The 15,743-nt window shown below is 48.2% G+C and overlaps 1 protein-coding gene across 2 annotated transcripts in view; it reads right to left on the bottom strand.

Moving 5' to 3' along the window:
• Nucleotides 1-15,062, bottom strand: part of ACLY (ATP citrate lyase) — a 28,629-nt gene extending 13,567 nt beyond the window's left edge. For both annotated transcript variants that reach the window (XM_084496338.1, XM_084496339.1), the window contains exons 1-9: nucleotides 15,005-15,062; nucleotides 7,959-8,128; nucleotides 6,207-6,329; nucleotides 5,067-5,129; nucleotides 4,262-4,452; nucleotides 3,237-3,316; nucleotides 2,585-2,719; nucleotides 825-939; nucleotides 224-360 (exon numbers count right to left, since the gene is read on the bottom strand). In XM_084496338.1, coding sequence (XP_084352464.1) covers nucleotides 224-360; nucleotides 825-939; nucleotides 2,585-2,719; nucleotides 3,237-3,316; nucleotides 4,262-4,452; nucleotides 5,067-5,129; nucleotides 6,207-6,329; nucleotides 7,959-8,117 — 1,003 coding nt within the window. In that variant the 5' untranslated portion in view covers nucleotides 8,118-8,128; nucleotides 15,005-15,062. The remainder of the gene's footprint in view (nucleotides 1-223; nucleotides 361-824; nucleotides 940-2,584; nucleotides 2,720-3,236; nucleotides 3,317-4,261; nucleotides 4,453-5,066; nucleotides 5,130-6,206; nucleotides 6,330-7,958; nucleotides 8,129-15,004) is intronic.
• Nucleotides 15,063-15,743: the final 681 nt, after the last annotated feature.

The raw sequence follows: 15,743 nt of genomic DNA, 5'->3' as shown, positions 1-15,743 counted from the left end.
ATACAAACCCTCTCTGAAGCAAGAGCTGACAGGAATCCATCACTATTTGACCCAGAAGGCAGCAGTACATTAAAAAAGCTCTCCCAGGCAGCTCTAAGCACAGTAACCATCCAGCTTTGTTCATTTTTTCCCCCAAATGCAGCTTCACCGCTGAGCAGCCTGGAGCTGTACACCCTTCCTGACTAGTTTATTACAATTTTTCCAGTCCCAGTGACTTTCTTACCTTCAGGGTGCTTCTCTCGTGTCATGAGGGAGAGAATAGTCTTAGCATAGTCATAGGTCTGCTGCTCGCTTGGGGCTCCCGAGTATTCCCCATAGTTAGCCAGTTCATTTACGCCCCCCAGGTCACAAATGGTGTCACTATAAAAAAAAAAAAAAAAAAAAAAAGGATTAGTTATAATTTTCAAGTCACTCTAAAGGTCTTAAAGCATTCTAAATTCCTGGGAAAGGGGAACTCAGAGAGGTCAAGCTATCTGCTGAGAACAAAGCTGCTCTCCTCTTGGTGCCAGGCATGATTAATCTTGTTTTACTTCCTACACATACGATGGGAACTACCACAGCAACCACGTGAGCATCAACAGCCTCCAGCCAGCTCGTTCCTTTCCATGTGAAAAAGGAACCTTAACACAGCCTCCCAGAAGAAATTATCATTTCTGAAGGACACTGCATTCCACATCCTGGGAAGAAACCTGCAGAGAAGCTTCATTCTGAGTAAGTCCCAAGCAGTCCAAGCACGGGAAAGACCACTTTAGAAGTCTCCCCTTCCTACAGGTTGCACCCATTATTTTCTTTGCACTCCCCGCAAAAAACCTTGTTCTCGTTACCTGTAAACTACAGAGGCACCACCACCAGCCACCATGGTCCAGATCCTGCCTTTAGGGTTGAGAATAGTAAGTTTCAAGCTGGCTCCACTTTTTGCATCCAGATCAGCGATGTAGGCTTCCTGCAGATGGAGCAACATACATTATTTCAACATCTTACTGCCTTTCTCTGCCTAACGCCTGCATGCTCTTTTTCAAACCAAAGCACTAGCAGCACTGGCCCCAACTTCTGGGCACGCAGAGCTCCCACATCTCTCAACTACAACTGAGGGAAGAGCAGAACCACAAACACAGCTTTTGTAAGGGAAGAAGACCCAGCTTCATCTCTCAGGGGCCAAAACTGGTTTGTGTTACATGTTCTCCAAGACAGAACACTGAAATGGGACTGATACAGACAACTTGCACCTTTCCCTCTGGAAGAAGTTCAAAGAGGAGCAACGAACCTAAACACGCACTCAGATTTTGATTCTTGCTTGGAAACTCCTACCCTCCAAAGAAAACATGCAGTGTTTATAAGGTCTGCTGGCTTATCTCTTGTTTGTCCCAAGTGAAATCAAGTTTATGTACAGCAGTCACTTGTGACATTACTTCATTTGTAGACTACACATCCAGAAGCAGAATTTTTCTGTTTGCACGTGAAAAACTCTGGAGATGGAGCTGACTGCTGCGTGTTTCACTAAGCTGCACTGCACTGGCATTTCCATGTCATCAGACTGTGAAATGACAGAGCAGCTGTCTTTTCCTCCACAGCTCAGCCAGCACTTAGCAGCTCGTGGGTTTTATGGTTCAATGTATCACAGTCACAGAATCAAGTGCCTCTGAACTGAAAAGTCTTCCTCTGACCTTGTCTGCAGACTGCGACCAGAGGAAATTTAAAATCAACACACTCAAGGCTACGTTCTCTGGCTGTGCTGCAGCTAAGAATGTAATCACCCAGAGATGTAATTTGGCTCAATGTGGTGTTCCTGTATCACAGCATGCTCGCCTGTCGTGAAGCACTTTATTGGGAGTTCATTAAAATTCTCAAAGACACTGACATAATAACATTCACAGTGACTTGCAGAGGGATGATTCAGAGAGACAAAAACTCAACTAATCTATTTAAGAGCAAATTGAGTTAAGTGTTGGCATCCAGCAAGCTACGTGGAGAGAAATAGCTAAATGGATTTCCTGGCCATGTTACAAAAACCTTTTCCAACTGAAGCATAATTATAATTATTGAAATGAAAAAGTCAGGACAGAAATCCTTTCGGAGGCAGCAGAACAGTCACCTGAAGTAAGCAACAGAACAATGAAGGAGAGAGCTCCAGGTCCAACAGCCTTGGAAGCTGAGTATGAAGCAGTGTTTATACAACTGGCTGTGCAGACCCAGGGAATTCTGCGAGGGAATGGGCATTAAAACAAACACAGCTTGCCTGCAGGCATCTGTGGTCATCACTTTTCAGGAAAACAGGTGTATTAACATCTCAACTTTTTACTTTAGTGTGAAATACAGCAATATTCTCTCTGGATTCACACCCGCATGTATTTTGCACACAACTGCTACTCTGCTGTAATGATCTGTAACTGGAACACTGCAGAAACAGCAGCCCCAAGGAGGCTGCCAAAAAAGTGCTCCACCAAAAGTGATGCTGATGGGGGAGCAACGCAAGCGAGCACCATATAAAGGAATACTGTACAAGCACAGAGCTTTGGCACATAAATGAAGATGAAGTTAAATGCAAGCCTCCTTTTAAAAGATTTGGGCTGTGACAGATTGTAACTTGCCTCTGGGTAGGCTTCCCTGCCAAAGGGAGGGGGAAACTCCACGTCCCCCCATTTCACTTTGCAGATGTAGTCAGCAGTTGCATCAATCTTCGCAGCCAAGTCAAGGATGTAGACACCATCTGTAGTCACCACTGCATTAAAAAATAGATCAGGATTAGCTGTGGTTTGTACACACTGCAAATTTACTCAAAATTTCATCCCATACAGAGATCATTACAAAAGCTAGGTTCCCTTTGTTCCCATTTCTCCACATTGGTCACTTAGTTCTATTTACCAAAGCCACAGAGCTCCCTTAAGAATTAACTTGTGACCATAGTCACGGACCAGGCTCTAGCTCAGGTGTTGTCTTATATTGCAACACAGCAGTGCTTATGTGCTTCAGTTCTGACTTCACATCCCTTTCAGTGGAATTTCTTTGTCTGCACCAGGAAATTAGATAACAGAGAACGTTGCCTCCAAGCAGTCCTCGTTTTGTATTCATTCGACTAACAGCTCCAAGACAAATCACATCCACTTCTGTACTTTTGGACACGCCACTTAATATTGCTGTGAACTACACCAAATGGAGAAGGCTGAAATACAACTTTCAGTATTTTAGAACAAATGAGCAGGAAGTCCTGCACATAGGCTCCCAAAACCAGCACTTACCTAATGGATTGATCTCGAGGTATGTGAAGTACAGATCTTCATAAAGGTTGAACAGGCCACAGATGAAGCTGGCCAAGACACTGCAAAAAATTTAAACACAAATTCATTACAGCAGCCAAATACAAAGTACAGACTGCTCTGCTTCATTTATATCGGGGTAAATCACTTTGTATCCATTTATTTCATTCTCATTCATCTTCTGTGCAAGCCTGGCTGATGACTCAAGGAAAGGAAGACCTTGATGACTCATCCCAATTACACCCCACCAAACTCTGCTGAGAACACGGTTGTGAGGAACTGTCATGTAGATGTTCAGTCTGTTTCATCTCAGAGACAGAAACACATCCCTGTCTCTCACTGAGATACACATCTTAGTCAGGACTAAGCTTCATTAGCTGGGACAGGGGAAAGACTGCAGTAAACTCTATTAGTGACAGGCTTCTTCAGCCTTTCGGTGCCAAACAGTGCTCTCAGTGAGCATGTTATCTTTAGAAAACTCATGACTCATGATAACTAGCTATAGGCATCTAATTAAGGGAGACGCAGAAGTCTTAAAATCTAAAGATCAATTTGCAGTAAAATTGGAAATATCAAGAGAATGGCTCCCTTGATGGGACAGAGCAAGGCACAGTAGTACATTTCTGAATTAGCAGCCAGATTCACATCTTGTTGCCATTTCTACTAAATAAAAGAAATTCTTCTGTGCTGGCACAAAGGATCAAAATTCAGTACGTCTCCGACATCTCAGAGGTCAAGACTTCAGCACCTTGAGAAGTGCTCCTGTCAAGTGAAGGCTCAAATCACCACGAACGCTTGGTTTTGGTTTCACAAGAGGCTCAGATAAGGTCAAACAACTTGGATTTAGGATGCACGGCATGTTCTTGAGAGCAGCAAGAAGGGGAGGAGAGCAAGCTTTAGGGTGAAACAGTATGAAAGGATGTTGCACTGAAATAAAATAGGCAAGATTCGGGGAGAATGGATGGCCATGCCCAAGGCAGGCACAGGATCTCAGCATCCATACTTACTCCTTTTTATTTGCTGGTGCATATTGCAGGAGCTGTTTCTTCACATCTGCTTCACTGAGCTTCTCATCCACTGCCACGAGCAGCTTCTGAGCTTTGGCATCAACATCTCCCACATCCACACCGCCTTCGTGGTGGAAGAGGACATAGTCTCCCTCCCGGGCAGCATATATGCACACATAGAACTCTTCCTCCTGCAGCACAGACCCAGGCACAGACATTAGCAAGTCACACCCAGCAAACACAGAAGAGGTGTTTGTGTCAGCACAAGGGAAGAGGCCTGGGGGACAGAGAGCAGCAGGGTCCAGAAAGCTTCATCTTGGTGAAGCACGTCAGGGACAACACTTTCAATTTCTGGAGAAAACCATTCCCATTTTCCACAACTGAAATTCCAACCAGGGTCCTTTCCTGTGTGCAGTGAAAGCACCTACATCTTAGCTAATTACACCCTTCCCGCAAACGATTTCACCAGCGCAAATTGAGACATCTCACATCAGTTTGTTACCCACACTTGGGAGCACCAGATTCAAAGAGCAATGAGCTGCCTTCTCCCTTCCAAATGGGTGTCTCTGATGTGATATATCACCTCCTCTCAGCAGAGAGAGAGCAGCCAATGCTATTATTGATGACTCCTTGCAAGGACTAATGCTGTGCCCATATGCAGCTCTGACAATATGCATTGACACTGTCAGCTTAATAGCTCACTCCCAAGCTCCAGCTTTCGCCATTATATATCAATCCGTTTAAGCCACATTCAAGTCAAAAGAGATCAAAAAGTGCTTTTTATCACATCAATTGGTACACCAACCTGTTTGTGAGGGACGAAGGGTTCGATCAGAAAGTTCTTCAGGATTCCCTTAGCATTCGCAATCTGTAGGCAGAAAACAAGACAGACACCAATAAATAAATACCTGCCCAATACCCACATTTATGACAGCACAAAGCAAACTTCAAGAATTAACACTAAGATCAGTTCCTCCCAATCACCTCTCTACTGTGTTTCCTGGGGAACCAGACTGTTCCTTGTAGCAAGGTCTCGGGAACTGTCTTGCACAGCTTTCCTGCTATCCAAAACCCAATTGTTTGGGCTCAAAGGACACGGCCATGGTAGGTACCCCTGCTCCTGGGGGCACCACTAAGTAGCCACCATCACTGGCCACAACTCCTTGGCACAGCCTCTCCTTTAGACACATTTGTTGCATTGTGCTAAAAAGCTGTTTCGACATCCATCATTTTTCCAGTGGGCAGGCGCACACGATGCAGTTGCCCGCCGTTTCGTAACGGCCTTCAGGCAAGACTCATGGGCTCAGCTCGATGCTGGAGCCAGCAGCAAATCAATCACAGCAGGGCCAAGGCACCAGCTTCATCAAGGCAGCTCTCAGCTCCTGGAACACAGCAGCTGGGATGGCAGGCATTTCTTTATCATTAGCATTGCAGGAGCATTCCCAAAAGAATAAATATTACCAGACAGCACCAACCTAAAATAACAACTTGAAGCAACACTCACTCATCAGCCAAAACACTGGCTGGCTACAATCAGAGGACAATTTTATGACAGCTTTTATACTTGTCTTGTTAAATCCGCCTTGGGTATTAAAGCGAGGCAGCTATGCCAGCTAGACACAGCATTTGAGCTATCAACTGATGATTCCCTAGTGGAAGAGATCTTCAAAGTTGTCCTAATTCCTGCTGAGCTCCTGCTACATGGGTCCTGCACAGCAGATGGTAACAGGGGGCACTGAGTTAACGCAGTGTGTCATGTAACAGCACTCTTTTACCAAGAGGATGTTCACATGGGCAAGTTTCTTACTTGCTTTGGCATCAGAATAACTTGTCTTTTAACCACCATAAGCAGGAGAAATACCTGCACACCAGCTTCTATCGTGCAAGCATTCAGAAAAGACAGACCAAAAAAGTCTTAAGTTTTTCTTGCCGAGGTGGCACTCACCGTGGTTTCTTGGCCCAAACGCTGCTTGAGCCAAACCTTCACCTGATCCAGGGTGAGGTTAATTCCAACCAGTCCGAGCTTCCCACGTCGCTTGATTAACTGATCTGGCTTCACCACTAAACGCTACAACATGCAAGAGGGATTAAAAGAAAGAATAATTAGAAAGTGGTTTCATTTGAGAGATTCTCTGCAGGTGGTGAAGTGAAAGTTTCAGTAAATTCTATGCAGCAGGCATTGCTGCAGAGTTCCTGCAGTCTCTTGGCTGGTGCTTAATGTGCTACAGTTGTTAAGCAAATGCATCTCCTGGTACAACAAGCCTGAAAATATTTTTCTCCCCTTCTCCCAACTCTGTACTTTGAGAAGAGCTGCCTCATTTCTCCTCAGAGCTCTCTGCTGCACATCAGCAGAGACTGAGGCTGCAGTTTGTTCTGTTGTTGGTGTTTTCTGTGAACTTAAAGCACTTTCAATGCAACTATTAGCATGGTGTTTAGCTACTCCCTTCCTGTAAAAATCCATGCTGAGTATTGTTTGGTATCCCATCAGTTTTCCAATCAGTCTTTATTAGATGCATCACAAAATTAACGTTTCTCTACGAGCAGAGGCTCATGAGGAAAAACCAACCGAGCCGTGGGATGCCAACCACAAGCACAGTCAGCTGCTACAAAGAAAGCTCCTGCTGTCACTGTGTACTTATACATGAGACCAGCTACGGCCAGAGTCACGCACATTTGAGTCAACTGACAGTGTCTCTGTATAAAATACCTACAGAAGGCTGTTCCTAGGTAACACACTCATCTCTAGCTTGCAATTATTATTATTATTTTGGCTATGAAGTGAGAGCCATTTTCCTGCAGAGTTAAGGCACCCTGGAACTTCAGCAACCCACAGCACAGAGAGTAATGTATTGCAGTACAGATAGCAATCTTTCTGCCGGACTGCACGGTGCTTTCTAGTGTTACAAGAGTCTACCTTAAAGGCTAAATATGATCCTTGATCCCCTTGGGTCTCTGCAAGTCTCTGATGGATTGCTGATATTTTTCAGAACTTGCTCATGCAGCTGAGTGCAGGGCATTTAATTACCCTGCGTAGGGCCTCTATCAGTCACTGAGTAAAGGGCTATGAAACATTCATCCTCTACTAACCAATAACTTAATTATATTAACTGTGGGAGAGGAGCCAGTTTGGACAGCAAATACAAGGAGCTCTGGATATGTTTTCCCTATAGAAAGTACAATGTTACGAAACAAAGAACATAAAAGGTCTTGCACAGGAAAACAAAAAATGAAGCTTTACCTGGCATTTTACTTGGACACAGGAAATTTAGACATATTCCTAACTGAAAGTGAAAGTTAGACGAGGAAAAAGCACTCCATGATTTCAGAAAGTAAGGATTCAAACCCTGCCAAGCAGGGACAGATGTCCCAAGAGACTCTCCCTTTGAATTAGCCTGGTTTACCTTCTGTGTGGTCATCAGCAGATTGTCACTTGCAGATCTCTCTGCTCATGCATTTCACTAACTCCTTACGCTAATTTTATAATCAGACTCCCTTGAAGGTGCTGTGACAGCCTTGAAACCAGGCTTGTTTCTTCATCAGTGTTGCAAGTATTGCGGAGCAGCAGCAACGACTGGTCCTTCACAAAGGTCCTGAGCACACAGATGTGCTTGCAGCCCTGCCCGACTGCAAGCACCTCGTGTGGGCAGAGGTTTGTCCAGGGCTCAGGGATGGCAGGATGGCGAGGCACAGTCCTTACCTCGCTCAGGAGCCAGGGATGGTCCTGGGTGAGTCGTGCCCAGTCAGTGTCCGGGGTGACTCGGGCATACTTGAAGCGGTTCTGGATGGCGGAGGACGTGCAGATGTACTTGTACAGGAACTCCTTCCCCGTCTGCTCCGAGATGGCTTTGGCTGACATGGTCACCTAGTCTGAAACAAAAAGCAGTTTGTTAAAGTGGAAATCAGGAGAGCACGGTTCTCACAGGTAACTCTCAGCCACCTCGCTCAGTGAAAATACAACGCAAGTAGGGCACAAAGCTATAAAACTGAAGCAAGAACTACTCTGCTTGCTTAAAACCTCTCTCCCATTCAATTCATCTGTGCAACAACCATTTCTTCTACTTTGGTACCAGGGAGGGACAAGGCAACAGAACAGAAATCCTCCCTCCCACTTCTTTTCTTCTGGCACACCACATTTCCAGGCTGAGCTTGACTGCAGGCAGATTAGCAATCCCCCATCCATTAGAAAAGGGGGAAAATAAAATGTTACCAGTATTAGCAAAACCCCAGAGCAGAACGTATTTACATCACTGTTTTATTTGCTTTGGGACCTAGGTGTTTTGAGAGCAGCTTTACACCCAAACAAAATAAGATGCTTAACATCACAAAGAAGATTTAAAGGCAAGACAGTCTTTTGTTGTTAAAAAAATGAAAAAAAAAAGATAAAAATCCCTAATCAAGCTTCTTTTCTGAAGATGATTTTCTTCTTTTCCAAGGAGCACATTCTAAACTGAATTAAGTAAATGATTCCTGATCTCAAAGCTGTAATTTCTCCTTCTTAGATGCCAAGTCACATATGTCAAAGAGGTTTTATTTTTAACTGCAGTAAGAATTATTTTAAAGAATACTTCATCCCAGGGAACCTGTCTGCATCCATCTGACATCAGAGCTGAGTCTTGTGACCACTCAGAGCCTGACAAGTGTTTTCCACTTTTTCCAAGGGGTCAGAGTGCTGACAGAAGAGCTTGAGCAGTGGCTCGTGCTGAATTCTGAGCGGCTGGAGAGCGTGTCAGGGTTCCCCAAGCACAACCAGCGGGGCAGGAAAGACAAAAGCACTCTCAGGGTGGTTTCTAGGAGAGCTGCAGAGCAGAAAGGCACAACCACAGAAAAGAAAAGCTTCTCAAATTCCATCCATCGGGAAAGGGAAATATTTGAACGAGTCAGTGAAGACTGGCTTTAATTGCCCATGCCAACACAAATGACCAATTAAAGGCCCACTGAGGAAAAGAGTTAAAAGATCCCATGGTTATTTCTTGTGCCATCCTCTGGGTAATCAACTGGGTTATTCATCCTATAAACAAGCACAGGATGTGCCTGGGAATAATTTGCCATCATTAAAAGTAAAGACCCTTTTCCCTTGGGTCAGAAGAAAGTCTTTCCTGTCCTCCCTCCCTTCCCCCAAAAAATAAAGAGAAAGGGATTTATTCTGCAGGGGAAGAAAAAAAATAGTAGCAGGCAGGTTGCATTCTCTCTATATGCCTCTGGCATGGAGTAGGACGGACAAAGTACCATTACAGAAAACTCTTAACTAGGCTTAAGAACTGACAATCAAATTTGCCGCTAGCATCTTTTCAAATGCAATTCAAGTTTTAAAATAGAAAAGGAGAAGCTATCGCAAGGGCAATGCTGGTTCAAAACCATCATTCCTGCTTTCAGAGAACTAAATTGTATAATTGCACCGCAGCTTCCAACTTAACCCCGTTTCAAAAACAACATCAACCATTTCCTAAACGCCCTGACTTGCTCCAAATAACCAAAAGCCCCTTTTCGCCCCCATAAACACTTACACCTAATATTTAGCCAGCTAAAAACAACACTAGTGCTGAAGTCAACATCACAGCCTAAGGAGAGGGGACCTCTAATGAACAAGAGAAGGAGACCCAGCACTTTTTGTTTGTCTGGTCCCCCAAAGCGAGACGCATCCTCCAGCCCCGTGCTCAGTCCCGTGCAGCCCCGTTTAACGTAGCACCACGCCGAGGCTGCTGGGTTTCAGTTCTGCTCGCTGACTAACAGCCATTCCTAAAAATACGTCTGCTGCTCTCCCGAGATGTTGTGGGAGTAGAGTTGTCTGAGAAAAACATTGGCAGGCACCAAATTGTTAAGTCCCAGGGCTACGAGCAGCCCTTCTGCAGGAGGTTTAGAAGCAATCTAGAGCTTCCATCTCCAGCTACATTGAGATAACGGTGCTGTCTCAAAGGATTTATGCCCTGCTGCCAGGTAACTAACAACAGCAGCACGTGTTGGAAGGGGTCAGTGAAGTGGAAATGCTGGGTGCCAGTGCATTAAACACTTAAATACCTTAAACGCAGCTCCTTAGGTGGGCTGCAATTTCAGCCATAAGCCAAGCACGGACACTGAAGCTGGACAGATGTTTGTCTCTTCTTGGTGTTTGACCACTGCAGCTTTCTTAAAGAACAAGGATTTTGAATGGAAGGGAGTAAAAAGCCTAACGAAAGTGTTACAACCAGAAGCAGAACATGTAACAGTCTCAAGGGGAAGCAGTCTGCAAGCCCCCCAGAAACATCCAGAGGGAGCTGGCTTGCAGGTATCTCCTGTGCTCAAGGAGCAGCAAGATGTTTGCTGTCCAGAATCCCATCCAAGTGTTGTTCTCTGCCCATCTTTGCCCTGCAGATGCCACAGAACTGCAGGAGCATAAGCTGTGTTGTGATGTGCATTAAAACTTACAAACGTCAGCAGGGTCGTTCCAACTGCCGAACCCTTAGCAGTAATGAAGCTGCAAGACAGAATGGTTTAACCTCTAAAAACCAACCAGAGTTTGCTGCATCGGACCAAGAAGGATCTCAAGCTCATTTCTAGAACTGGACTGCATCTGTCCTCTGCTAACAGCGGCTCACTTTCACTGTACCACTCTGAGACAGCTTTTTCTTCATTGAGAGGCACCGTGTAAGCATCAGAAAAGCACTGCGAAGGAGAATATAACGGCTTCTCTGACCAAGGGCTTCCAGCTTTATGTGGTCGGCCACAGGCTAGCTGCAGAAAAAGACGTTTCAAAGCCATAAAAGTGGCTGTACATCAGGCTGGTGGTTGGCAGAGCTGTAAAACACACCTTATTCTGCAAACATGCAAACAAATCCAACTCCCTCAACCCCCTCTCTGCTACCTTACCTGCGCAGCTGCACACACATTACACTCAGTCATCCGTACCGCAGCACTCAGAACTTTCCATGACAATTTTCACTTTAAAGCAGGGCTATTTCTGGGAGCAAATCCTGCTCCCAAATTACCTGCAGCTATTTATTTTGCCTGGTAGGAAACTGGAATACCCTCGCTTTCAAAGCCCTTAGAAATACATCAGCTGCCTGCTCTACCTTTTGCCAGTCACAGGCCAAAAGTACCACATTTCTGCAGTAAAAGCAGATAAAGTGGTAAACATATTTCTTAACCTTAAAGGAATAAGGAAAAAAAAAGTATTTTGCATTTCCCCGAGGCGACACGGAGTCCCTGAACAATACTGCAAGATCTCCAATACACATTTACAAATCAAAACAACCAAAAGCTGGTGCTGGCTAAGCCAATGACCAAGATGCAGTTGTCTGCAAACGCAGGAAACTGGACCCAGTGACCTAGGACACCCCTCAGGTCTTATTAAAAGGCCTGTAAAAAAAGAAAAAAAAAGTCAGTTGCAACAACAGTGACATATATTGGATCGCTTAATCCTAAGGGACACCGAGTACACTGGATTCCCACGAAGCCCAGCACATTACTGGGCTCCTTCATGCCATATTCTGCTGCTCCTCCAGTTTCTTTCCTTATTTCATTACCCCAGGATTGCGATTGCAAAAATGACGTGAAGAGAGAACACCTAGATTATTAGGATAGATGAAAAATGACAGAATCCTTATGTCACGCTAGCTGTCCCATGGCAAGAGACCAGCAGGAATGAGGCTGTCCTGCCCCCGATTCACTGAGACGTTTCCCAATGCATTAGCAAGTCCTTAATCACGCCCCTCTCTCAGTTTTTCCGCTGCTCCCACCCAGCCTTTCTCAGGAACAGGCAGCATGAAAGAATGCTTCAGTCTGCTGAACCGCTCGGTGAAAAGATCAGCGGAAAAAAATCCACCGGGCATCAGCAGTTCCTGGCTGCGTGTGCTCGTGCAGGTCCCTCATCAACCCCAGAGGCGTAATCGGAGCAGACTCCATGAACTGCTTGCATCTGTTCTGCCAACACCGAGCAGGAAAACTGACTGCAGGTCACCACAGAGCTGGGAACCCTCAGTTTCCCAGGACTGAGGCAGGTTCGGACTGTCACCTGTCCTGGCTGGCCTTATCTGCAGCCCTGCTGAGCACCTGCAGCGCTGACTGATGCTGATGGGAGTAACGGGTGCACCTCTGGACTAAAAAACAAACAGGGAAGATCCCTTTCTCCACACTAAATACAAACTACAGGGAAATGTTTTCCTCCACTGATCCATTCCCAAGACGTTGCTCTGTTCACGATTCATTCATTAAGGCTGAATTGCAATTTTCTTATGACTTTAGGCCTCAAATCTTGCAAATGCCACAGATGGAACAGTAGATTTGTGCTGGTAGCACAAAATGCCACTTGCAGTCTGCTTTTAGCACTTATCTTCTGCTGCACGGGATTTCAGAGGCAGATAAAGTGAATGATTTCTACCTGATAACGCCTCTCTGGGCTCACTGTGATGATTTGCTGCTCTTTTTACAGGTTCTGTAGGGCTGGCAGGATCAGTTCTACAGCCCGAGCCACCAAAACCATTCCTGCGTTTGAAGGACGCTGCCCTTAAGCAGAGGACAAGAGGTCTGCTGAACAGATGCCACGTACCTAGTCTTGGTTTGACAAGCAGATCACTGGTGAAAGAACAAGGTGTTGGTGGGAAGCGTCAGTGGTTTCCACGAATTATTTCTGTTCGTTTGCTGAGGCTCTAAAACAAACAGCTTCTCTGCAACAGAGACCTTTACAAAATCAGCCACGGCCAATGACGTAAGAATAAAAAAAAAAAAAAAAAAAAAAAAGCTGGTGTTCAGCCTTCACTAGCAAACAAGACAAATGGATTAGATCGTGTTCGGGGCCTCAGGAGCACGTACTTCCCTAAAACATCACTTGTCAAATATGCAAAGCAAGTTTATCCCTCGGCAAAATTTCTCATGCGTCCTGATGAGAGAAGAGCTACTGTGTGATAATGGTATGGCCCAAAAAGCTAGATGATGTTGTGTTTGCCATGACAACTAGTACGTAACGCCCCGATATACCAGGGGCTAACCGAAGGCAAAACACAGGAGAAACCAGAGAAAAAAAGAAAACGAGAAATTCATGACAACAGGATCAGGATAAGAACTCCTTGAATCCCAAAGAGACTGGATGATGTGCAGTCACCTCTGGAAAAGGGAGAAAAAAAAAGCGATAAAGTTTTTTTCTTTAAACCCTTTGTGGTGCTGGAGGTGTAACTCAGCGAGCTTCACCAGTTCACATCCATGCAGAACGGGGCTCACATGCATGGATTTACTTGGATCCAGATCCCATCATAGCCAAGCAACGCTTTTACTGGAAGAAAAGCGCCTTTACTGCTTCCAGTAAAGATCCCATGCCCTCTCTTCCTGAGAAATTTTAAGCTGCACTGTAAAGCAACCTTCCCCCTTCATCCCAGGTTATTTATTAACACGGTTCAAGACCGGCCAGTATTTTCTGCCCATAGCAGCGTGAAAAGTTACGTCAGCTTCCACCTGGCAAGCGTGCCTGCTTTCATCAGAGGACGTGGAGGGGGCTCCAGGGAAGAGGCCCCACAGCAGCCAGCCAACTTCACAGCTCAAGCAATCGCGGCGCCGAGCGTTATGAAACGCCTGGCACCGTCCTGGTGTGATGCAAGCAGGTATCACTCGCCGGGGTGGTGAGCGTGGCGAATGTCCAGCTCCGGAGCAGGTTCCCTGCAGATGGGGAGCCTCAGAAAAAGGAAGTGCAGCCAGGGAGAAGGGCAATGAACCCAGCTAAGATTAGTGGAGAGCAGGAAACAGCCTCCAAACGCCCTGGCACGTGCCTGGTGCCAGAAGAGGGATATCTGGAATTTTGTGTCTAACGATCAACTTCTCCTGCAGCTCTGTGCGGAGTTCTCAGCAGTTTCATTCCTTCACTCTTCCCCGTGTCCCTTGGGGAACGGGGAGCAGCATTAGCACACCTTCTGGGCTGTGTGGCTGGGCAGGATTCCCCACCGTGGCTGCCTTCACAGCGGGTCCCGCTTCCAGGGACATGCCAGGAGGAGGAAAAACAAACCTGCTAGGAGGAGGGCGGCCGGAAAACCTCCTGCACGGCCACGCAGAAGCCTCGTGCGGAAAACTCGAGGGGGTGCGAGGCAGAACGACAGATAGGAGAGCTGAGACTGATCCCAGCTGAGGGAATAAATCAGCTGCAGGGACAGGCACCACGCTCGGAGCACAGCTCCCACTCCTCCGCTGCTCTGCCAGGCAGCAAACGCTGCTTGAGAGGGAATCCCGGAGCCAGTGCAAAATTGGGAGAATTCCCCAAGCAGCCAATAATTAATAATAAAAATAATTCAAAATAAAAGATGTGGAGGGCGGCCATCTCACGGCCCCGGAGCTGTCAGCTGCGGGCACGGACGGTGACAGGGACAGGCAGGCGGGAACAGAACTGAGCGGAAAAAAAAAACAAACCCGGTGCCTCCTTCCCCTTGCCTCGGGCGGGTTTGGGGTCGAGGAGGGGCAGCGGGGCGGGGGCTGCCCCCGGGGTGCTCCCGGAGCCGGGCCGGGGGTCGGTGGCTGCGCTCCCCCCGCTCCACCCCGGGCTCACGGCCACGAGCATCCTCCCCCCACGGCGGCGGAGCTGCGAACCGGCCTCACCCTGCCCCGAGACCCCCCTTAGGAACCCCCGAGACCCCCCGAAACCCCCCGGGGACCCCCCCGGGACCCTCCTCGGTTCCCCCCGCTCCCCACTCCCGGCTCCCGCCGCCCTCCGAAGCCTCCCCCCGGGGGCTCCTGGCTCCGGGCACAGTCCCGGGGTCCTCACGAGGCCCAGCCCCGGGCCCTGCCACTCACCGCGGCCCCGCTCGGCCCCCGCTGCGCTGCTCCCGGCCCTGCCCCGGCCCCGCCGCCGTCGCCGCCTTTTGTTCGCTGCGGCTCGGCGCTGCCTCCCCGGCCCATCGGCCTACGGGCGCCGCCGCCTCCCATTGGCCGCCGCCGCCGCCACGTGTGCCTTGCCTGAGCGCTCCCCGCCCTCCCATTGGCTGACAGCGGTGGGGCGCGCCCGCGCGGCCTTGTGGGAGTCGTAGTTCCGCCCCCTCGCTGCCTCGCCCCCCCCCCCCCACTCCCCTCCCCTCCGTCTCCGGCCGTGAACCGACCCCCCCCCACCTCCACCCCCCCCCCCCATCCCGGGGCTGCGGGCAAACAGCGGCGGTGCCAGCTCGGAGCAAAGGGCCGCGGCCACGCCACCGTCACGCCGAGCGCCGCCCGCCAGCCACGGGCAGCCTGCCCCGCTGTCAGCCCCCTCCGAGCTCCCAGCGCTGCAGCAGCCCCGTGCCCGCTGCTTCTTCTTCCTCCTCCTCCTCCTCCTCCTCCTGCTGCAGCCTCTCAGCCCCCGGGCCAAGCCGCCCACCCTTCCCCTCCCACGGCCCGGCCCGGCGTGCCTGCACCAAGCCGGATCCAGGCGTTCCCCGGAGCTGAGAAGCCTCCCCCGGGGGTGGTGTAAGGCAGGAGGTGGCTGCCGGTACCGGCGGTGGGGTGCGGAGCTCTGTGGTGCATAGCCACACAGCAGTCCTGCTCGGGAACCGAGCATCAC

Source organism: Aythya ferina (assembly GCF_964211825.1).
Source record: "Aythya ferina genome assembly, chromosome: 23".
Classification (NCBI taxonomy): domain Eukaryota; kingdom Metazoa; phylum Chordata; class Aves; order Anseriformes; family Anatidae; genus Aythya; species Aythya ferina.
Note: the sequence above shows the minus strand (reverse complement) of the source record. Positions and strands in the feature narration are given on the sequence as shown.